The 23,365-nt window shown below is 40.5% G+C and overlaps 1 protein-coding gene across 6 annotated transcripts in view; it reads right to left on the bottom strand.

The window, feature by feature from the left end:
• Positions 1–995: 995 nt before the first annotated feature.
• Positions 996–23,365, bottom strand: part of AADAT (aminoadipate aminotransferase) — a 41,620-nt gene continuing 19,250 nt past the window's right edge. For 4 of the 6 annotated variants that reach the window (XM_074951143.1, XM_074951142.1, XM_074951140.1 and 1 more), the window contains 10 exons: positions 22,097–22,303; positions 20,989–21,054; positions 19,497–19,579; positions 17,907–18,003; positions 16,788–16,849; positions 14,306–14,370; positions 10,923–11,029; positions 10,229–10,330; positions 2,724–2,853; positions 996–1,114 (listed from right to left, as the gene is read on the bottom strand). In XM_074951143.1, coding sequence (XP_074807244.1) covers positions 2,734–2,853; positions 10,229–10,330; positions 10,923–11,029; positions 14,306–14,370; positions 16,788–16,849; positions 17,907–18,003; positions 19,497–19,579; positions 20,989–21,054; positions 22,097–22,303 — 909 coding nt within the window. In that variant the 3' untranslated portion in view covers positions 996–1,114; positions 2,724–2,733. Of the gene's footprint in view, positions 1,115–2,723; positions 2,854–4,022; positions 8,889–10,228; positions 10,331–10,922; positions 11,030–14,305; positions 14,371–16,787; positions 16,850–17,906; positions 18,004–19,496; positions 19,580–20,988; positions 21,055–22,096; positions 22,304–23,365 lie in introns of those variants that run through there. The other 2 variants (XM_074951145.1, XM_074951144.1) reach the window with 2 other exon arrangements.

Genomic DNA, 23,365 nt, shown 5'->3' on the forward strand with positions numbered 1-23,365 from the left:
TGAGAAGAATGAGCATTTTTTCTATGTTGTAGATATAAATTTCTGGGGCTTCTATTAAGCAGATTCTGCACAGCAGGTGTTACAGTGTATGAAGGCTATCAATAGCACAAAGGAAGAGTCACCCCAGCTGTTGATCCATAGAAACTGAACAGGCTTCCTGGCTATACAACCATGAAACCAGCTCCCCATTTCAGGAGGTAATTTCCTTTCAACAGCAACAGCAGAATACAGATTTTAGGTCAAGATTTTCATAAATGGGTTTCTAAATTGAGACTACCAAGTGGCCTGATTTCCCTAAAGCACTGTTCCCAATGCAATTATTTAGCTGAAGGGTTAAACAGACACGTGGCAAGGCCTTTTTAGTGATGGTCACTGACTTTAGAATGCACCCATGCCAGTGTGACAGAGCCTGTTATTTACTGTGTTTTTTTAAACCATCCAGGCATGATCTAAAGTCTCTCGGTTTTCCCTGGCTTCTCCTGGAGGGTTGGGCTCGGGGTCTAGGTGGGAAGAGTGGATTCAGAGCCTTTTTCTGAATTTTCAGCCAGTATAGTTTTCCTGTGTTTTGTACAGATGTACAGGCACCTAGAGGCTCCAGTTCGTGCTTTCAGTTAAGTCTACAAAATAAATAAATGTAACCTGAACCTCACACCGTTCTTTACAGTTACATAACAGCAGGAGAAGCACAAGTATAACCAGGAACAAGATCCTTGATACGAAATATATCCGCGCCATCGTAATGAGCTCCAGGTACAAACTCCATAGGGTTACTAAGTGCTGAAAAAATAAGGTTTTAGAAATAGCAAAATTATTAACCATCTGAGGTCATATAAATGTTTAGTTCATTTAATGTGTTTGTAAGAGTATAATCCAAGAGCGAGTTTAGAATTAACACAATTAAATATCTTTACTGTAAAAGTAGTTTGAGATAAACTCTTGTAAGAGCTAAGAACCGTGGAAACACAGGATGTGTAGTAATTTTTTATAAGTACAGAAAAATGGACACTCTCTTCAAATGATGCTTGTTTTCTGAAAACCCCATTAGTTCACTGAAGGCTTTTCTTTTGTCTCTTCATGCAGCTTCTTTTATAAGCTGAGCCAGCCTCTGAAAAGCCTAAAATAAAACAACAAAGACCAGTAACATTATTTTAAGAAAAAACAATAATTTCTTTAGAAAAGAGAGGCTAGTACTAATTTTACCCACTAAATCTAATCCTTCAGGATATGCTGAGGGAACTCAGCACTGGCAGGTTGAGGTCCAGTGTTAGCAAGAAATTCAAAGTGATAAATATGAAGTCTGATGACTCATACTCATATATGTGCATAATAATCCCACCTGACTAAAAACAGAACCTTTTTATCCATGCTTAAGTGCTTTGTTGAATAGGAATGGATTTAATCATGGTCTTAAGTGCTTTGTTATACTGGAGCCTGAGTCCTTTCATTAAGGGCCCAGGTAAACTGAGCAGCATGTCAGACGATGGATTGAATAAGGATGGCAGGACCCAGACCTCACTGAAATAAGAATATTCACTTGACAAGCTGCTTTAATTTAATTGATTTATTATTTGAGAATAATAATTTGAATATTATTATTTGAGAATAAAAACTGTAATGCTAAACTTTGTGATAATGCAGCATACTCTATTGTGCATTCCAGTGTTCTGTAGCAAAAGGAAATATGCAAGATTTGTAGACAGCGTGATGAAGTTGGAACTTAGAAGAATGGGGCCAAGTGACTAATTGATTTGGTTTTACATTTTGGCCATGCCTCACTGATGGTGTTTAAGTGCCTTGCTGTCAGCAGAGAATATAGTCTAGATGGTCCCTGCCCTGCTCTTAATATTTAACTTTTCTTAGTAACAGATTTATTCTTCTCTCACAATAATGACTGCACCCTGTCTTCATCAAATTTAATACTTTGTTCAGACATCCTGTGTGAAATGTGAAAAACTGTACACACGATACTGTTGCAGATACACTGGATTGCCCAGTAGCTCTCTGCTCAGTATTTAAAGACATTGTAGAACATTTTTCATAAATCATTTGATTTAATTTCCTGTTTGGCTGCTTATCTTTACTTCTATCCACCTAATTTTTTTCCTGCTTCGTCCTACTGTGCAAACTAGATAGCTGCTTAATCCTTGGGTTGGCTGTGGTCTGAGTAAGTAGTTTTAGAGAGCACTTTCTTTGTAAATATTGAACCCAAGGGCATCTTGAAAAGCAGTCTAACCACAAATGGTGCTGTTAGATGTTACAATGTGATACTTGCCATTGCTCAGGGAGTAAACGGAGTGGAAGATGGGAATCCGAGAATTGCTACTGATTTGTAAAGTCACCAGATACATACTGTGAATTAACCTACCCAGATGAGATTTGGTCGGACACAAATCATCCGGAGGGATGTTATGTCAATCAAGTAAAAGCGAAACTGTGCAGCAGTTTCTGTCAACATGTGCATGTAACTTCTGTTAATACAAAGGGGAATGACATGCACATCCCAAAAATCAACTCTAACTTGTAACTGTTGCACCAATGGACTTGTTTAACATTGAGATTTTAATGAGAAAAAATACATCAGGCATAATGCTGTGCAATAGATAGTTGCAAATTTTACCTTGGCAGAAAAAAAAAAAAAAGAGAGAAAAAGAGGGCTGCAAGCCAGAATGCTGTCTGAATGTGAATACCTTCATATGAACAACAAATCAGATGAATTTGTTCACCTTGGGGCTGCTAAGCAGGGTAAACTGCAATCGCCTGATCTGTCTGCTCTTGAGAAGGGAAAGAAGCTCTCACACAGAAACTGGGATCTGAGCTACTGGTATTATATACTTGCTCAGAGAACAGCAGCATCTAAGAAAAAAGATAATACTGGTATTTTGAAGGGTCACAAGAAGTTTAACACAACTCTTCTTTCTCATGATTTCAGTCTTTTTGGTTCCATGTTTTGAGCCTATTGCTCATGCTAATATTCCAACTCAATTTAAAACCATAGTTCACCCAAATCGAATGTGGGTCTATGCTCCTACGCTGCTCTCCCTCTGACTATGAGCCAGTTGATGCACATTGCCACAGTTGAGAGAATTTTTTAAAAAAATCACTGCAGGTCACCTTGAATTATACCAACACTGAAGCAATCTACATCTGGAATCTACTAACTCTGGGCTAGCTGACTAGGAGGCATTAGATCTCTAGGGCCAAACTTTAAAAACTCAGGCCTCTCGCTCTCTCTCAAAAGTGAGTGGACATGCAGACTAGTATCTGTATTCATGAAACAACCATTTGCATTTTCAAATTGGGTAAATATTCATACGCAGAGATATTTGTGTACACAAACACACGCTTTTCATATGCAATATCTTTTGCACATGTGTGTTTTGGAGCTCAGGTTTTGAAAGTTTTTCCCTAAGAAGGGCTAAAAGGCTCTCTTGGTTTATCTTTTACAGCTGGAGAAAGGTTTGACCTAAAGTGATAGAAATAAAACACAGTTAATTGGGTACCAGGTGCAGTAAATAATTGTCTGCATAAGAAACTCCTTCATCTGGCCTTAGCTATGGTCCAACAATTTGCAATGACATCACTCGTTTGTTAAACAGTATAAAAAAGTAAACTCTTAAAGGGTCATTGCTTATACCTGCCTGAACCATTTGGAGTTGGGGTCTAAGTACCTTTGGCTTTAGCCCATTTGTAAGTATCTTGATCAAATGCTTATAAATGTTTTGTTATCATTTGGATGTAGTAAACTGCTTAATTATTTAGGCTTTTCCGTCATGTTTAGAGCAATTGTATAAATACCATTTGGCCTTTGGATTTCACAAAGAATTTATGGTTAAATTACCATCCTGGTAATATCCTGCATAATAAATAATAATAATTCCAACAAGAGGCAATTCAGAATATTAGTACTTTTTTTGTTTCTTTTGAGGTAAACTTTGATCACTCAATCCTTCTCTGGGATACCTACGTATGGACCACGAAGGTGATAGCACATTAACCACAGAACTCTGCTTGAGCTGCCCACAGAAATCAGGAAGATGCTTTTTAAAAACAAAACAAAACTTTATTATCTGGTTTGTCCCTACATGTTAAAGAGTATAAAACAATTAAATAAAAAAACATTGAAAAGAGCACTGTGTTAATAACAAATAAAATGGCATTTATTGTATCAGAATGCTTCATAGTATGGCTCTATGATCTAGAAACTGGTTACTGCTACATCAAGGCTTAGCTGGCAAAAGTGGGATACTACAGTCATTTAAAGATAGTTAAAGTATCACACCATCAAATGATTTTTAACTAGCTTTATTGCAAATTAAAAAATATTTTGATTCAAATGATGCAGTCTGGACCTTTTGAAATATTCAAAACAATGAAAGTGATTTTTGCTTTTATTACCATGACTAGACTGTTTTTTGTCTAATATAACAGGACAAACTCAGCAACCTCTCCTTGAGGCCCCACTGACAACCACTCCCAAAGATACCCTAAATGCTACTTTACATAACCACCACCTTCTGATAAGTTTAGCGGACACTGTCCAGCTTCCTTCATGTATAATTTTTAAAGTAAAGGGGTGCCAATTTTATCTAAAATAAATACATTTTCTCATTTTAGTACCTTAAATTTTCCCTGTACTACTTTATGCTTCATGATAAGAAATACCTTGACAGACAGTGAGGTAATCTAACTGCAAATCTTTAGTTATCTAAAGCTGAGGTCTGTGGGCTTCTGGTGGTATGTGGCCCAACTACTGGTTGTGTGCGGCTCAGACTTGAAAGGTGCTGAACACTCTGGGCCAATACAGCAGAGCACTTCAATTATTTCACTGAAAATCCGTGGTCTAAGTCAAGTCATAGTGCTGCTGGCTCTCTTCCAGCTGCTAAGAGACAATTAGCAATACATGAAATACCTTTGCAATATTACTTTTTCATGTAAGCAATATATGAAGCTGCTGTAGAGATTTGATGTAATAGCAAATGGGAGGGAAGACAGGCTGAACAATTGTGTAGATGGTGTGACGGCCAAGAGACAATCTTTCTGTTAAGCTGTGGGCCAGCCACACTGCAAAAAAGTTTGAGATCCCCTGATTTAAAGGGACTGTGTGAATCACAGAATATTGATAAAAAGAAAAGTTACATTGGCATAACTACAACTCTCAGGGGTGTGAAAAATCCACACCGTTGACAGACATAGTTAAGCCATCCTACCCTCCAATGTAGACAGCTCTAGTCAATGGAGGAATTCTTCCGTCGACCCAGCTACCGCCTCTCTGAGTTAGCCCTGTCCCCTCGTCAAGGGATTCTAAACGGATTAGGGCTCAAAGGATGGCAGGCTACAGCCTTGTTAGGAAGCTCTCAGCCTTGCATAGCAGGCCGCTGTGCTTAGCACACAGCCCCCCAAACAGACCAGACAATAAACTTCCATCAGGAATCCAGCCCAGTTTCATCTCTCAGAGACCAGAAACCCTAAGATCTCCCTGGCATAGTAACCACCTCCTAACCTTTGAAATCAGCCAGTTCCCATCTGACATCCATTTGGAAATTAGTTAGTTTCCAGAGAGTTAAAGCACCACAACAGGGTCTCTTAATTGCCAGGATATCTGTTCACCAGTGTATATTGACCTAGTGCTAATAAGATTTACTTGCACCAATGGAGAGGAGAATATACAGAACCCCACAGCAGGTACAGCTTTACATGCTACAGTGTTCCTTATACAGCATTCTTAAGCTGACCTTACCCAGGAGAGAGTATTAGACATGGACTCGCCCATCAACATCCAGTGAAAGAAATGTTGGTGCCAATGGCTTAAAAAGTAAAGAGTAACTTAGCAATGTGCCAATTTGCTACCAAAAAAACATCACTAGTCTACTTTCATCAGCTGAGGAAACAACAGATACTACATGACAATGATCACTTCTACAGAACGCCAAAAGCCTGTCACTGGAAGGGATCTTCCAAAGGAAAGTGAGTGGCAAGCCAATATCAATGATTTTTAATTCAATATTGGCTGAAAAATAAGCCAGATAATTGTTTATCAGTGGTTGATAGATTAGCAAATTTAACATTATACACCAAGAATGTCAATACGCTACAAAGAGATAGCTCTATAGCTCTGCATCCTGTAAGTCAGCTTTTAAAATGTCTAATCTTTAGATAAAAGATGCTACATGACCGTCAGTCTTTAGCACAGTTATTATTCAGTTGTCAAAGCACTTCATTTTTACCCTTTGTGCTTCAAACTGAGCAGAAACGAAACACTTTCTGATTTGCACCTGTAAAGAATTTCTTTCAGGGCTTCTGGAATAATACCTCACTGGTCCCAGAGGACACTGACGATGTTACCGCACAAAAGTCTTAGCTGCTGAAGAAAGAAAACATGCAAGATACAAAACTCAGTCAGACATAGTGAATGATTCTATCAGACCGAATCATTTAGACATGTGCTGTAATGGAGGACTGATTTCAAATTTAGGGTCATTGTGACGGGTTTGCTCACAGAGATCCCCTTGGGACTGTCACCTAACGTGCTGAAATTACCTCTGAGCCCATTTTCCCTGCCAGCTTGGGACTCCAGAACCCTGTCTCGTTGAGCCAGATAGGCTAGCCTGCTGCAACACAGACCCAGGGTCTGGGCCACGCCCCCAAAGCTGCAGACTTTAACCAAAAACAGCTCAGCAGGTTACCTTTCCAGCACTCAGACACCCAGTTCCCAATTGGGATCCAAACCCCAAATAAATCTGTTTTACTCTGTATAAAGCTTATTACAGGGTAAATTCGTAAATTGTTCACCCTCTATATCACCGATAGAGAGATATGCACAGCTGTTTGCTCCCCCAGATATTAATCACTTACTTTGGGTTTGTTAATAAACGAAAGTGATTTTATTAAGTATAAAAAGTAGGATTTATGTGGTTTCAAGTAATAACAGACAGAACAAACGGTTAACAAGCCCATAGATAAAAGGAAAGGAGTGGACACCTGACAAAAAGAGCCAATGGAAGGGTTAGAACTTTTTAAAATTGGGAAAAGACTTCCCTTTGTCTGTGTGTGGTGTTCTCCTGGAAAGAGGGGAACAGGGAGCAGTTATGCTCTGAGAAGCTAAAGGCCAGATATGAAAATCATCAGATCATGTCTAGATCTACTTATTTAAACCCAGATATGTAAGAAGATCAAAAATGTCTAGAAAGATGTGATTAGGTTTATTTCTTTTATTTTGTAAGGCTTGTGGACTGCTCTGTGCTAAGCCCAAATGCTTTTGTTTGCTTGTAACCTTTAAACTGGACCTCAAGGAGGTTATTCTTGATGTTTAATTTTTGTAACTAGGTTTTTAAAATCTAGCAAAAGCCTAGTTTCTTTTTTCTTTCTTTTTGTTTTTAATAAAATTTACCTTTTTTAAGAACAGGATTGGATTTTTGGTGTTCTCAGAGGTTTGTGCACAATGTTGTTTAATTAGCTGGTGGCTACAACTGATTTCCTTTGTTTTCTTTCTCAGCTCTTCCCTGGACGGGGGGTGAAAGGGCTTAAGGGTATCCCAAGTGCTTCTTCCTGGGTCCAAAAGGGTTTTTTGCACTTGGGTGGTGGCAGCATCTACCCATCTAAGGTCAGAGAGAAGCTGTAACCTTGGGAGTTTAATACAAGCCTGGAGTGGCCAGTATTAAATTTTAAAATCCTTGCAGGCCCCTACCTTCTGCACTTGAAGTGCCAGAGTGGGGAATCAGCCTTGACACAGCCCCTGCCCCAAAGAGCTTACAGTCTAAAGCCATGTCTACACTACCACTTATGTCGGCAAAAACATTACTCAGGTGGTTCAGATCAAATTAAACTGTCCCATGGCAAAAAGTGCAAACTAATTTCCTTTTATTTGTAACCAGAGTCTAATTGCATTTGCTCAGGTTTAAGTTTTCAAAAGTGCCTAAGTCAATTTACTCTGACCAAACATTAGTTAAGTTTCATACTTTGATCTTCACACTTTTATAGCCAGAATCCACATAGAGAGACAAAAGGAAGTGCAAAAAATTAAAACATAATTTGCTAGTGCAATGTGATTTTAGGGTTTAGGAAGGGTTGGGTTAAGAGGGTCCTGAGCAATTCCAGTGAAACACTTTCTGATCAATACAGGTTTTCCCAGTTTGAAATGTGCACCTAAAAATAGCATATGTATGGTATATGGTTATGTGCACAATAGCAATAGTGTAGTTGAAGTAAGAAGATAATTTACTGTACCAAGTATACCATTTTTAAAACTTAACTACTTTAATTCAAAGTCCTTTCCCAGCCAGATTTAGCAAGGATGGCATATGTCACTCATGTCTCATGCCAAGTCAAAAGTTCTGTAGTTCATCCCTGAGTTATTTCAAAAGTTGCCTTTATTTGCTAAGTAGAAAAGGTATTCCCTCTGCCAATAATTCAAAATGACTGAATAGATTTTGTTCAAACCTTCTTTTAAAATTCACTTTTGGAAAAGATCTGGTGTGAGAAGATTCAGCACAATTTTGAGGAAGTTATAGGAAAATGAAGAGTGATTTAGAATGGAATTATCTTCTTACTTCAACTACATTATTGCTATTATGCACATAAGCATATACTATCGCTGCATTATAATTTGGAATAATAGTCTTTTTATATGATATTGCCTGTCATAAAAAGGAGTTAATAGGTTGAATGAGATGATTTCTAATTAAACTATAATTTTCTGCACTCCCTATCAAAAGGCATGTTCTGAGGTCTTTTGGTGATCTTCTATCCATGCTTGCTCCTTAAATGTCATTATAAAATCCTCTTTTAATAAAGGTGCAGATTTTTTGAAGGAGACTTTTAATTCGCTAGATGGTTTTCATTTGCTCTCTTCATACAGCTTCTTTTATAAGCTCAGCCAGCCTCTGAAAAGCCTACAATGAAAGCAAGATGGTTAATGTTCACATCGCAGCATTAGATAAGCAGGCAATATGCTAAATCTTAAGTAGAATTTCTGAAACTGTTTTAACCACAGGTGAACCCAGCTGTGTAAAGTTTTAGTACTTTATTGTAAAGCTTCAGATTCCCTATTCAGTTTGATATTAATAGTGCGTTAAGTGTTCAAGAAAGTGGGGAGAGCTTCCACTTAAATAATCTGGCATGTTCTTTCAGCATAAAAAATTAGAAGAAAAGATGGAGTTTTTTTGAAACAGGACAAATATATTAATCGACAAGAGTATTATGTCATGTCACAACACGGCATCTATAATCTAGTGGGCATTAATGGACCCTAGCAGAAGGTTTCTCATAACTGCAACAGTAATACAGAGGGGTTCAATCTCATACAGGAGAGAGAAAAGGAGGAAGAGAGGTGTTATAAATCAAAGTCACGTGCAATGCCAGCAAGATGCAATTTGACTAGAGACAATATGATTGTGAAATTCTTTAGGTAATGATGAAAGGGATGACCAACAAAGGAGAAGCATAACTAGACATCAGCTACACACCTTAAATGACTGAAGTAAAGTAAGACCAAACACATAGGAAAATTCTCAAGGCATTGAAACAATGGAATGCTATACTCTGGGCAGCTAATTGCTCCCCACTCCCTCTATACAATGATGTGCGCTCAGTCACAAATACAACCATTATATCCAAGATGTTCTTAAATAACATAGATTAGTTCCGAAATCATGAAGTATAGAGAGACTGTATTGGAGGAGAGACCACCTCCAATGTGCAACTGACTACTCAGGAGAAACTGAATGTGAGAATAATGGGGAAGCCTGATACTGGTCATCTTGAGCTTGTTTAATAATAAGGAATCAGTACACAGAAAACAGTGGAGTAAAGGGAATTAGATTTGAGGATGGAAAACTTTGGGAAATAAGACAGGTGGTTGCTCCTGCTCACACTAAATGAGTTGCTACACTTGCACTGACTTTAGTGACTGCTGGATCAGCGAGTGAGATCTGATGGGAATAAATGAAACTGAAGAAGACAGGTGCATCTTAAGAGACACTAAAGATTCAGCACACTACTGTTCTTCTAGATAAGAATATGTGCAAGGAACAGGTAAGGGAGTTTCAGAAGTACTGCTCAAACAGTACTTACCCAAACAAACAAAAGCCTACTGGAAATGGAAGAGAGGGAGATAACTATACAATCCAGAGAGTGGTTAACACTTGTAGGGAAAAAGTAAGGGAGCAAAACAACAATTACTACATGAGGAGTAGTCTTTTCAGGAATGTACAGCGAATCGTACTGCACTCACCTGATCCATTTGGGCTGGAGAAGACAGAGAGAAAGAAGCTCTGACATAAGAACTAGGAACGGAGCTATCAATGTTAAATGCTCCCCCAGGAACCAGTAACACCTAAAAGAAATAATTAGCCATTTAGTTACAAATTTCTTCTTAATTTAAAAATAAAAATTAAATAGCTCATTGCTGAATAATGGTCTCACAAAGAGGCTTAATCCATTCCTTCCTTCCAAAAAAGGAAGGCAGACTACAAAAACTGGAATCAGATATTTCACAACAAAAAGACAGAACCTAGTTATTTGTAATTTAAGGCAGGTTCTATCTTATCATTCTCATGTTTTATAAGTATCAGAGAAGTAAATCTCTAGGTTCCTTTCTGACTGATAGCTGATGTCTTTGCGTAACACTTGTCTGTACAAATTGTTGAATAAACCACAATTAATTTTCTCTTATTAAAATGGAAACAATGGATAGTTAGGCTAGCTCTCTCTGTATCTGTTTTGGGGCAGAATTAAACAAACATATTAAAGATGTAGATTAACCATGCAGATATTTCATTAGTAAGGAGAGTTATTTGTATATGTTACTATACGCCTGTTCAAAATCTGCAGTCCTAATGAAGGCACAGTTGGAGTTGCACTCAAATAGTAGTTTATATAACCCTTCCCTCCCACTACATTTTAAGATCAGACGACATTTTTCGTACTTCTTTCTGCAAAGCTTTTTCCATGATCAGCTGTTGTGTGTCAGAAACTCCCTTAATTTTAATCCATAGAAACATGCCAGCAGCAGGAGCATGCCAGTCTGCCAGACCTGGAGAGAGAAAACAGAAAACTTAAAGATACGCTCTGTCCCTTCTGCAATAGGTACACCAAAGACACAAAGATAGGGTGAAATCCTGCCACCAATGAAGTCAGTGGGAGTTTTGCCATTGACGTCAATGGAGCCAAGATTTCACCTGCAGAATTTAAGGTCCGGCCTGACAAAATCAATACAGATGTAATTCAGTAATGCTGACACTACTTTGTTTTATGGTGTTTTTGAAAATGGATGCTCTGGGTTCTCTCACAGTTGGAATACAGACAGCCCAACAGGTGCACTACAGGTACAATGGTAGGCTGATTTCTGAAAAAGCAGCTAAACACATTGTGCTGTAATAAAACGTCCTTTTTAAATGCCAGCTCCTTTAGTACCATAATTACCATAAATGCAATCTTAATGTGTTGCATAATATAGACATGGTTAGAGAAAGAATATTTGTTTCATTTTTATTTAAAATGTTATGTTTTTCCACATAAGAAAAGAAGGGATCGAAGGCTAGGAAGAGCACAGACAGGAATCTTACTGCTTTAGTAGGCAGTTACTGTACACATTCCCCTGTACCTCGAGGCAATCATTGATCAGTTTTTGGCTGGACAATAATCCAAACACTCCTGGTTTTTTTGGCTCCAGCTTTATAATGTGTACATTGTATGAATATACTGGGTTGTTTGTTTCACTTGCCATTTGCCCCTGTTCCTATTAGGTACATTTGATCATTACCAGCAACTTAATTATAAACTACTCTACAGAATAAAGACCTCTCACAGAATACTCCAAAGCCTCAACTTGCTAGTTATGTCAATCTTCATAAAATAAGAAGCCAGTTACTTCAGCCAGAGGAAGATTTTCATGGCTTTAGCCTTTTCTGCTAAATAGCTTTACCAGATTTATTTTTCTTCTTTAGTTTGGCTGGATAGGTGAAGGTCTTTTTCCACTAGACACTCCAACAGCCCTCATCACCATGTATCTGAGCAGCTCCCAAAATTAACAATGAAAACTAACAAAATTCTCTTTCCTTTCCAAGTACAGTAGCAACTTGAAAGGTAGCAGAAGTGCAAAAGGTTTTTTTGTTTTGTTTTCTCCTTTTCTCTTGCCCTCGCTTCCCTCTATGACTAAACTGTGAGAAGAGTTGGTCAAATAAAAGGGGTTTGCATTTGGTTCCGAGTGCAGTGAGGCCCATGGTCACTCTTCGCTCTTGGGGGAGTGAGTTCCATGGGCCGAGAAGAGGGATGTTCCAGTGCTCAGGGTGCTAGCTTGGGACTTGGCTGGGAGACCCATGTCTACGCTAGAGACCTTACAGTGGCACAGCTCTCCTGATGCAGCTGTGTTGCTGTAAGATCTCTTGTGTAGCTGCTCTATGCCAACGGGAGAGAGCTCTCCCATCGACATCATTAAACCACCCCCAATGAGCAGTGGTAGCTGTGCACACTACCACTTATGCTGGTGAAACTTATGTCACTCAAGGGGGTGTTTGTTTTCACACCCCTGAGCGACATGAATTTTGCCAACGTAAGTGGTAATGTAGACATGGCCTAAAACAGGCTTCCTGTGTTCCCTTGGGCAAGTCACCCAGGTTATGTCTACACTGCAGTAAAAGATGTATTCTTAACTTGGCTTAAAGCAGCAAGGAAGACACATCAATTTGGCTTTTAACTCAGGTTAGCAGTTTTTTTTTTCAATCCCAGGCTTCCCTAAAGGATTTAGCTTGATCTGTTAATCTGAGCTAAAAGCCAAATTGCTGTGTTTTCACGGGTATTTTAAGTCAAGTTAAGAACCTATTTATTTATTTATTTTTTGCAGTGTAGACTCTTCCAAATCTCTCTGAGCCTCAGTTCCCCATCCTGTAAAAGGGGGATAATAATGCTTCCTTACCTCGCAGGGGAGGGTAAAGATGGGTGAAGCTCTCAGATACTATAATAATAGGGGCCATATAAATACCACAGAGAGATGGGTTAGGTCCAGCTCCTGTGAAAGTTTCAGCTCCTGCTCTCACAAGTCCCTACTGGCTGACAGGTTCATGGTTCCAGTGGAACACAGCTGCTGCTGGAGATCTTGGTTGTGAAGGGAGAAGCAATCTCTTAGGTAGCTATGGCCAATGCCATGCTGGGCTCTGAATATCAGGACTGAGGTACTGATATTGACTGTGTTATTGTATCTCTCTATAAATACATCAGAGGGATAAATACCAGGGAGGGATAGGAGTTAAGTTCAGTGCCAGTGTGGACACAAGAACAAATGGCTATAAAGTGGCCACCAATAAGTTAGGTTTTTTGCCCTCACTGCTCCCCTTGGAAGGCTGTTCCAAAACTTCACTCCTCTGATGGTCAGAAACTTTTGTCTAATTTCAAGCCTAACTGGCTTCAAGACCGAACTTGATAGATGGAAGGAGTGACTGCAAGTAGCAAAAATCCCCAACTGCTGAAGATGGGACACTAGATGGGGAGGGCTCTGAGTTACTACAGAGAATTCTTTCCCAGGTATCTTCCTGGTGGGTCTTTCCCACATGCTCAGGGTCTAACTGATCACCATATTTGGGGTTGGGAAGGAATTTTCCCCCAGGTCAGATTGGCTGAGACCCTGGAGTTTTTTTGCCTTCCTCTGCAGCCTGGGGCACAGGTCACTTGCAGGTTTAAACTAGAGTAAATGGTGGATTCTCTGTAACTTGAAGTCTTTAAACCATGATTTGAGGACTTCAGTAACTTGGTCATGGGTCTATCTGAGGAGCGTATGGGTGAGGTTCTGTGGCCTACAATGCGTAGGAGGTCTAGATGATCACCGTTCTGACCTTAAAGTCTATGAGAATCATGTTACTCCTTTGCATTGTGATTAACTATCACAGTCCGTTACAACCCTGAGAGCTCATCACGTACTATTTGTGCAAATTTTCTTTTAAAATGTTTGTCATTAAGGTACAGCTTTTTACACAGAAAGAGGTACAGTAAATAAAAGAGTACTGAAATACTGCACTGAAATATGTGTTGTTTGCAGGTCTACTTGCCACAGCAGCCTGGGGAGGCTTTCCTCTGAGCACTCTCTCATTTCAAATAGTTTAGAAAATTAGGAGAATCAGATAATCTTAGGTTTGGATATTCAACATTCAAACAAAAGGGGAAAAAACCACCAAGAACACCTTTGAATTGTCCATGTTGCCTATTTATCACTTAATTCTGCATATATACCTTAGTGATTGTTCTTGAAAATGGAGTTGATTAACAGAAGTCAGAAAAAAACAGCTTGAAAATATAAACTGTGTTTGCATTCACTAACCTTTTAACCACTTGTCTGCTGCAGCAAGCATTGCATCTTGCTGGGTCTTGTAGAACTCCACTACCCTGGAGACCAACAATTCAAAATTTTGTATAGATATAGAGAAAGATCGCCCTACCTCCCATCTGAGCTAAATCCACAAATGGTTAGGTATAAATAACTTTATATAACTGTCATATGGCTATTACAGAACTGTGCAGATTATGTTATGCTGCCCCATGCTGTGAGACCTTCAGGTAACAGATCCTAACATTGTTCCAGTTCCCTGTGATGCTGGTAAACCGGGTGCCAGCTCTTGCCAAGTTTGTAGGTGTCAGCTGAGCACTGACAAACTCATAGCTGGAAACCAAACCCTTTTACCTGTTTGCTAGTTTTGTTCAAAATAGGTATTAGTCTTATAAGAAGAAAAGGAGGACTTGTGGCACCTTAGAGACTAACCAATTTATTTGAGCATGAGCTTTCGTGAGCTACAGCTCACTTCATCGGATGCATACTGTGGAAATTGCAGAAGACATTATATACACAGACACCATGAAACAATACCTCCTCCCACCCCGCTCTCCTGCTGGTAATAGCTTATCTAAAGTGATCATCAAGTTGGTTTGTCTGTGGGGGGGCGGAGGGTGAGAAAACCTGGATTTGTGCTGGAAATGGCCCAACTTGATGATCACTTTAGATAAGCTATTACCAGCAGGAGAGCGGGGTGGGAGGAGGTATTGTTTCATGGTGTCTGTGTATATAATGTCTTCTGCAATTTCCACAGTATGCATCTGATGAAGTGAGCTGTAGCTCACGAAAGCTCATGCTCAAATAAATTGGTTAGTCTCTAAGGTGCCACAAGTCCTCCTTTTCTTTTTGCGAATACAGACTAACACGGCTGTTACTCTGAAACCAGTCTTATAAGAATGTATTTAGTGTTTAGACTCTATGAAATGCCTGTAAGTGGCTGCATGCATTAATCTCAGTTGTAATGTTCATATCCTATGCTATAAGGAAAGAGGTAAGTTTGCTTTATAATTTTGAAAATGTTTGCTCTGAACTTGTGAACCTATGCACGGGAATCATCCCCCCCATCCCCATCCCCATCCAGGACGCCTGTGAAGATTAAACTGGCCATTAAGGAACATCACAATACAAAGGATTTGGGGGTGGCTCTATCACACCTTGGAACCTCTACATGCAAAGGAGCTATCTCATGGGCTGGAAGGCTAAGAAAATTTTTCATTCTTTGCTGTTTGAACACACAGGGCCAGGGACATTAAACTCAGGCAGAGATCCCTTGGGGCTATCCCTGGGTCTGCCCTGAAAAACATTTTGAATTGACAGATTAGTACAGCTCTGTGATCTTGAGGAACCATAGATGGCAACTCATTTGTGTATATGTTTGCTTGCTTTAACCTGTAAATAACTCTTATTTTTTTCCCCTAGTTAATGAACCTTTAGGATTGGCTAGAGGTAAGGCAATGATTATGTCACGCAGGTTGCAGAAGTCATAGAATCTGTGACTTCTGGAAACCTCTGTGACATTGGGGCACCACAGCAGCCCAGCCACGATGGTAGCAGTCGATCCTCCAGCAGCAGCCCAGCCGCCATGGGTGGAAGGGGACCCCCGCAACTGACAAACTGCCACTGGCGGGGCCCCCCCCCAAGCTCCCCAACTGCTGCAGGCAGTGGAGGGACTCCGGCAGCTCTCAGCTGCCACAGGTGGTGGGATGCCCCCAGCTCCCACCCTTGCAGGGCAGTGGGGGGATCCTGGAACTCCACAGCTGCCGTGGGCCCTGCCCTGCCCCCCCCGCAGCTCCGTGGGCGGAACCTGGCAGCAGCTTAGCCGCTGATGTCAGCAGGCTCCCTCTCAGCCCTGCCGGGTGGTGGGGGATCTCCTCCCAGCTCCCAGCCACTGGGCAGGGGGCCGCAGCTCCCAGCCACTGCATGCAGCACGGCAGTGTGCTGGAACCTCATTTTTTTAGGGATGTTTTTAGTAAAAGTCAGGGACAGGTCACAGTTTCTGTGAATTTTTGTTTATTGTCCTGACCTGTCCATGACAAAATTGTAGCCTTAGCTATAGGCATTGTTTTTGGTGTGAGATCTAAGGTACAAATTGATCTGAGGTAAGTGACTGGGAGCAACCTGAATATTTTGTGTGTTTGTGTGTGTGTGTGTGTCAGTGACCATTTAACACTACGTCCAGCTTGTTTGGGTGGCAAGATAGACTGGAGAGCCCGAAGGGACTGTCTGTGACCCCATGTTATAGTGATCCAGGAGTTCACATTTGTTACTGGGTTGGTGAAATCTAATTATAGAACATACCACTTGTTTGGGGTGTCTGTGCTGTTTTTGACAGTCTGCTCTAAGGCAGGCACTCACGGTTGTGAGTCCCTCCAGACAACGTGACACTCCCTTAAACATTATACTCAGAGACATGACAGTAATTAAAAGAGAACCAAACCCCCACAATATAGTATATAGAATATAAGTGCATTACCTGTCTACATGTTCCAGGAAACCCTTTTCTCCCCACTGCTGAAGAAGCTGTGCAATCATAAGCTACAGAAATAAAACCTACACAGTAAATCCCATTCTTTAAACAGGATAGTCAACCACCAAACAAAAGCTTTTAAAAAATTATATTGATATTAAACATCCTGCAAGGGCAGAGGTCGCATCCTTGGACTCCTGGAGCCATCTCTTCCTTCACCTTCAAACCTCTTGATAATACAAAAAGTCCACCAGGAAACAGGCAAAGGGCCATTAGGAAGCTACAGCAGTCCCATGGTGAAATGGAAATATTAGGGAGTCTGAAGGAAAGAGGAATGGATAGGGGAAGACAAATATGGGAATTTGGGAAGAAAAGGGTGGGAAACATATACAGCTTTGAATAAATACATGTTTATTTCCTTTATTAGTCTCCCCACTTTTATTCTATCTCCATGGTGAAATGGAGGAGCTGAAAAGAGGGTTGGGAGTGCTAATTTAAGCTCTGGAGAAAACTTCAGAGCTGACTGTGATAGCGGGGAGGGCAGGGCTCAGGAATGGGTCAATAATGATCTCGTAGGTGGGGGAGGGAGGAGGATATATTTCATTCTACCCTAACTCACCCTTTGAGCACTGTCTGGAAGAGAAGGGGCAGTAGACAGCAGGCTACTTACACAGCACCAGCAGGGTTCACCAGTTTGCCACACTGCCCTACAAGCACTGCACCAAATAAAAATTCCAAATCCTCTCCATTTATTCTGCTGCTCTTCAGGGTGGGATTTTCAAAGGAGCCTGAGGCCACAGAGCACACAACTCCCGTTGATCCATAACTCTGTTAAGCCTCAATAACCTATTACATATAAGTAAAGGGTGTCCTGTATATGGAGCCATGTTGTTTCATATCTAATAGAACACCCTCCAGACAAACCTTGGTCTTCCTCCTTGCGTTGTTCTTTCTTCCCTTGGAAAAATTTGTAATATAAATTTTCCTGAAAAGCATGCTGAAAAAAATGGCTAGGGATTATAAAAGCCCTTTTGCCCCTCCTCCCAGTTACCATGTTTGAGAAACCATTTTATTTTTATAAACAATTCCGGCAACACCTTCCCAATTCTCAGAGATGGCACTTGCCTGCGTGAAAGTGCTGGTGTGCATTGTTGAGACCTGTATATGCAGAATCACTCGGTCAATAAGAGGTTTGGGGCCTGTTAAAAAGCCTATTCTCAACCTAGGGGAAAAGAAGAAGAACATTACTGCAGAAATATACAGTCCACTAATCCTTGAATATGGCTATCGTCCAAACATCAACTATGGAAAACTGGAACCTTAATGGATCTGCTCCCTGTGTGTATTCAGAGTCACATCTGCTAATTCGAGTTGAAAGGGAAGAGATTGGCTTAATAATCATGAGATTATTTTTTAAAAACGTTCTTTGGTTATTTCAATTTGCCTTGTAGTTTCTGCGCTTTTAGGGCATACATGGGTCATATCTTTAAACTTTTTTCTGCAATCGTAATGGCTAGGGAAAAAAACCAAGCCGAGATTCTCACATCACCAGAAGTTTACAAGAGCGAGTCTATCAAATACCAAATCGTGTGAAGTTGGCAACACAGTGTTTACTATATTTACTTCCATTTAGTACTGCTAGTAAATACAGAGAAGAGAATGAACAGGATTGTTTTTGTGTTCATGCACTAAAAGAAGCTTTATTCATATTGTCAAAAACTAAATGACTCCCTGCTTGACTCTGATTCCAGGTCGAATTTGCAGTTAGAGGAAAATAAATGGAGTAAGTTTACACATGTCTCTGAATGACAAAGATGGAGCTACATGATATCATTTTTTGTAGGGTCATTTTTCAAAGTGAAACCATATTTCCATCATATTACCTTCTTTCTTTATTTCACTAGATTCTCACGGAGAGCTCACAACTCACTACTGCGAGGCAAGGATTCATGCTGCTTGCTAAGATTCATTAAAAGTAATGTATACTAGAGCCAGAAAATCAGGACGGAGTCAAGGAATTGTGAGGAGTGGAGAGCAGACTTGCAAGTCCTCAGCAAAAGATGGTGGCTGAAGGAAAGGTGTAAAGCTAGAAGAGAAGGTGCCCAGGGAAAGAGCCCTGTTATTCCTTGTGGACTGTAGGAGAGAGGCCGACAACATGCCAAAAAAGTTCTGAAGGAATGGTCAGGTAGGGAGAGAAGCCAGTGTTATGAAAGCCAAGGGAGGCGAGAACATCAAGAACCAGAGAGGAGGAGTCTAACGCCCCCATCATGGCCCTCTAGTTTGGGAAAACTGAGGGCAGGTTGTGTATAAGGACAGGCTGTCATAGGAGACAGAGGCTGCAGAGGCCATCAGAAGGGGAGTATGCTCTGGTGACCATGTATTAATGACTCTGTGTTTGTACAGTGCCTAGCAGAGCAGGGTTCCACTCTCAGTTGGGCCCTAGGCCCTACCGCAATAAACATGATTAATAGGTGACTGCCAGGACATGGAGGGAGTGGGAAATGAGCAGGTTGTGAACAGCTGAAGATCTCAGTGCACTTTGCAACAGTGGGCAGCTCACTATTCGCATATTATAGAGGGGAAAACCAAGGCACAGAGAGGCTGAGTGACTTGCCTAAAGTCAAAGTGAAGGTGCAAACTCAGGACTAGAATCCCATGTCTCTTGACTCAGCAGCCTGTGCTAACCAGCAGGCAACAGTCTGAAACAGACCTTACCCAGAGGAGAGAATTTTAGAGAAAGAGTCAGTCCTGATAACTCGACCATCGACATCCATTGAGAGGAAGGTTGGAGCCCAAGGCTTGAAAGAAAAGAATGAGAGTTTAAAGTTCAAGTAGCTAATAAGGCTTACACTAAGATACGCTTTACTTATTACTAACACAGACTTCAGTATTTCTTGACCCAAAGGCTGATGTATCATATGATAAAATCCTGGTTTTGGAGATGCACAACAAGTATCAAAGTCCAGTACCTGAGTGACAAATGATTCTGTTTAGAGTAGCACCCTATTGTGGTGCGATGATAGCGTCACCTGAATGTCAGGAAACAGTCAATCAGAAATTCCTTTACCTCTAACCCCATGTCTCTGCACACAAATGGTAGGTGCTGGAGTTTCTACCTGGAACTATGATAGGAGGTCAGAGCCAAATACCTAGCTCTCTGTAAAAATACTTTTACTGAGTGGAGGGGAAAATGTTCTTTAATGTTTTCCCTCAGAGGTTCTCCTCAGCTTGCAGTTTCCCTTTAGGAGAAACTGGAGGACATCCCTCAGAATTGGGGATTTGGTAAGACCACCCTCCTGAGTTCAGCACATATTCTAATTCCCAGAGCAGAAGTTTGGCTACTATATTGACAATTTCTTCATGCTCACATGCTTATAAGAGTTCCACGCAGGCATTCAGTTCTGCTAGCCCAAGTAAACCAGACTTCTCCTCACCCCCGAAAAGGAAGGGGAGAACCTTGTTGCAGAAAGAAAAATATTAAGCTGTACTCATTCCATTGACGTACTCAGCAGCCATTAGCTGCTAAGGGAGGGATGTTACTCTCTGTAAAAGCTGATCTTAATCCTGAAGTTATGAACTTAAGTGAGGGCCAAGTCACTGCCCCCACCCAGATCCATGTATGGAGGAGACTCTGCAAGTGTGGATCTGAGCACCCTCTCCCTCCCACTGGCGTGTAAGGGAGGGTGTCAGTTGCCTCTGTGGCACTATTCTCCCTATTCCTGAGACCAATCTCCATGGGTTGAGATCTGCACAAGGAGAAGGGGTGGAGGCAGGGTGGGCTGCATTGGATGAAGGCAGAGATTAGAAAGAAAAGGCAATACAGCCTGTATTACTTCTCCCATGCCTTGCATTCCACTCCCTCTGCAATGGAATGCCCTTTTAAGGGGTATAGGTGTCAGTTCCTGAGGCAGCCCTAGCTCGGAGGCGTCCCTGCAAGCACAGCCCCAATGGAATCAATGGGAATTTTCCTCACTTAAAAACTGACGAATTTGACGCACTGGAATTGACAAGGACTGATGCAACACGATGGCTGAAGAGGCATGTAATTAAAAATGTCACGACTGAGTGTTTACTAGTAATGCTTTAATTTAATCGGACAGTCTACTAAGTACGAGTAGCATGTAGTTTGAGCCACAATTGTCCAAGCATTCATTCTCTTCTGAACCCAAAGGAATACTGATACCAATTAGTACAAACGACAACTTACTTTATCAAACTGAAGAAAATAATAAGGATCATCTTCTATTACGAGGAAATTATATTGTCTTGCAAGCTAAAAAAGAAATTAAAACCAAAGATGTAAAGGTTTATTGAAATTTAATAAAAATAGTCCCTATATAATCCCAGTTATTTATATTCATTGCCCTGTACGCTGCGTATTCCGCTGATTCAGCGCACAAACATCACATCAAGAGTCATCTTCAAATGCTAAATTTAGCAAGTCATGTAACTGTAAAAGTATGTCAACTGGTAAAATAGCAGCTGTAATTGGGCCAAATTTTGAAAAACTGAGGCCTGGGTTCCATGTGCAATAATGTGCCTATATTTGTGAGCATGGTTTGGACATAGAAAAAGTATGTGTTTCTCACCTACCAGTTTGAATGGCAATTTTGGACACATTTGTATGCATGGACCTTAGATCTCATGCTTTTAATAAATGGCATTTTGAATATTTTCTCCAGCCAGGTGGTTACTTAGCATGTTAGCTTAACTGATTTCTATGTAATTTTCTTTAAAATAAATAAATAAATAAATGCACTGAGTGCAAGGGTTATATTATACATTTTATTTCCTTGTTATAGAGAACTGCACTTCCAAAATGGGGAGTAGTAAAAACTGCCCTGCAACCCTATGGACACATGATCCTGACAGCTACCTTCATTGTATTGTCAATGAGCACATCTGCCTCCTGTGTCCCTTGCAGTTCTAAGGGGTGGCTTCTACTTCCATCTCATTAGATACAGTTGGTTTTTATCCTTGCCAGAACTTCTCTTTAGGCTTGTACCAGGGCCCAGTGAGTAAACACAACACACAAGTCAGCACAATGGTTGGTATAGCTACAAAGGACTATAATTTATTATACCTTACTCACTAGATCACCAAATCATGCAGGAAAACCAAGAAGGGAGGACCTGGGAGAAGTGGCAGGGCAGACAAGAGGTTGATATAGTAATGGGGAATGAGATTTTTAGCAACATTTGCTATTCAGTTGCTTACAAGATGTGCTGGTTTTGCAGTGGAATTCCTCAAACTGAAAACCCCACATTTGTCCATTCCCTAAATGAAAGCTGTTATGCCAGGCTCTCACTGCATACCTGATATATCTCCTTTTTGCGGTCAGTAGTCAATGAGGTTCCAGTTGGATTGCCACCATTTGGAATGGTGTACAGGAATTTGGGGATGTTGTTGTGCTTTCTGACATCTTCTGGGCTCCATCTGGAAAGAATTTCTTTCAGGGCTTTTGGAATAATACCATGTTGGTCACTGGGAACATTGATTATGTTGCAACCCAAAGGTCTTAGCTATTTATTTGGGGGGGGGGGGGGGGAGAGAAACAAACAAAATAGGAGACAAATCTCAGTCACTGAGTCTATAATTCTGAAATTATGATTATGTCTCTGATGTTACAGAACTTCAGCAGTACAGTATCTTCCCTTAAATCTAGATTGAACTAGATAGTTATAAACGAGTTGCATTGATTTCAAACTTGCTTAGCTCATGATTCAAGGGAAAGTGTCTCTGAACACGTTGTATAACCCTCAGAACGTAATTTGACCCGATCACCTTGTGCTCCCAATATTTAAAACCAGTTATATAAACTCTGATAAGGAACAAGACTGGTCCAAGATAAACTATTACTACATGCCTATCAGGCACATGGCATCACATCTGTGGAGCCCGGGAGTTCATTGTGGATTGTACTGCAGTGGGATCCCTCGTATTTCAACACTCCAATGCAAAAATACAGATAAGCTTCAGATAAGCTTCTCAACAGTGCAATTTCATTTTTTATTCATAATCAGAAATGCAGTTTTAGTTGAACTGACAGAACTATAACTTGCTCTCCCCTGACAAAGGGAGGAAGAATAACTGCTCTGAATGGGTATTCTATTCAGCAATGGGACTGAGATTTCAGTAATGTTAATGAGGTGACATGGGACAATAGCGATGTGTGAAGTAATAGCAAAAATTAACAAAAGTCCCTGTAGTTTTATTTCTGTGGAATTTCTATTTTTGTACTACTTAGCCCTGTATTTATTAGGTTATAAACGAACTGCTGCTGAAACGACAATACCCTCAATATATGGTCCCATTGCATAATCAAAAGGTATGTCAAAAATATAGTGTACCAAAAAATATTACCCAGGTGTCAGTGAAATATTGAGTAAGATAGGATTTATTCCAGCATTTCTCCCAATCTGTAACTATTAAGCATTAAAGGGCTGTATTTAATTGCACAGGGTGCATATTACTGCACAAAAACTAGTGTCATTTAAGAGTTACCTCTCTGACTTGCTCTCACTGTCTCATATCCTGGGAGCTCACCTGCATACATCTTCTAGGCCCGTCCCCATTTTATCCTA

This window comes from Natator depressus, chromosome 4, assembly GCF_965152275.1.
Source record: "Natator depressus isolate rNatDep1 chromosome 4, rNatDep2.hap1, whole genome shotgun sequence".
NCBI classification, from domain to species: domain Eukaryota; kingdom Metazoa; phylum Chordata; order Testudines; family Cheloniidae; genus Natator; species Natator depressus.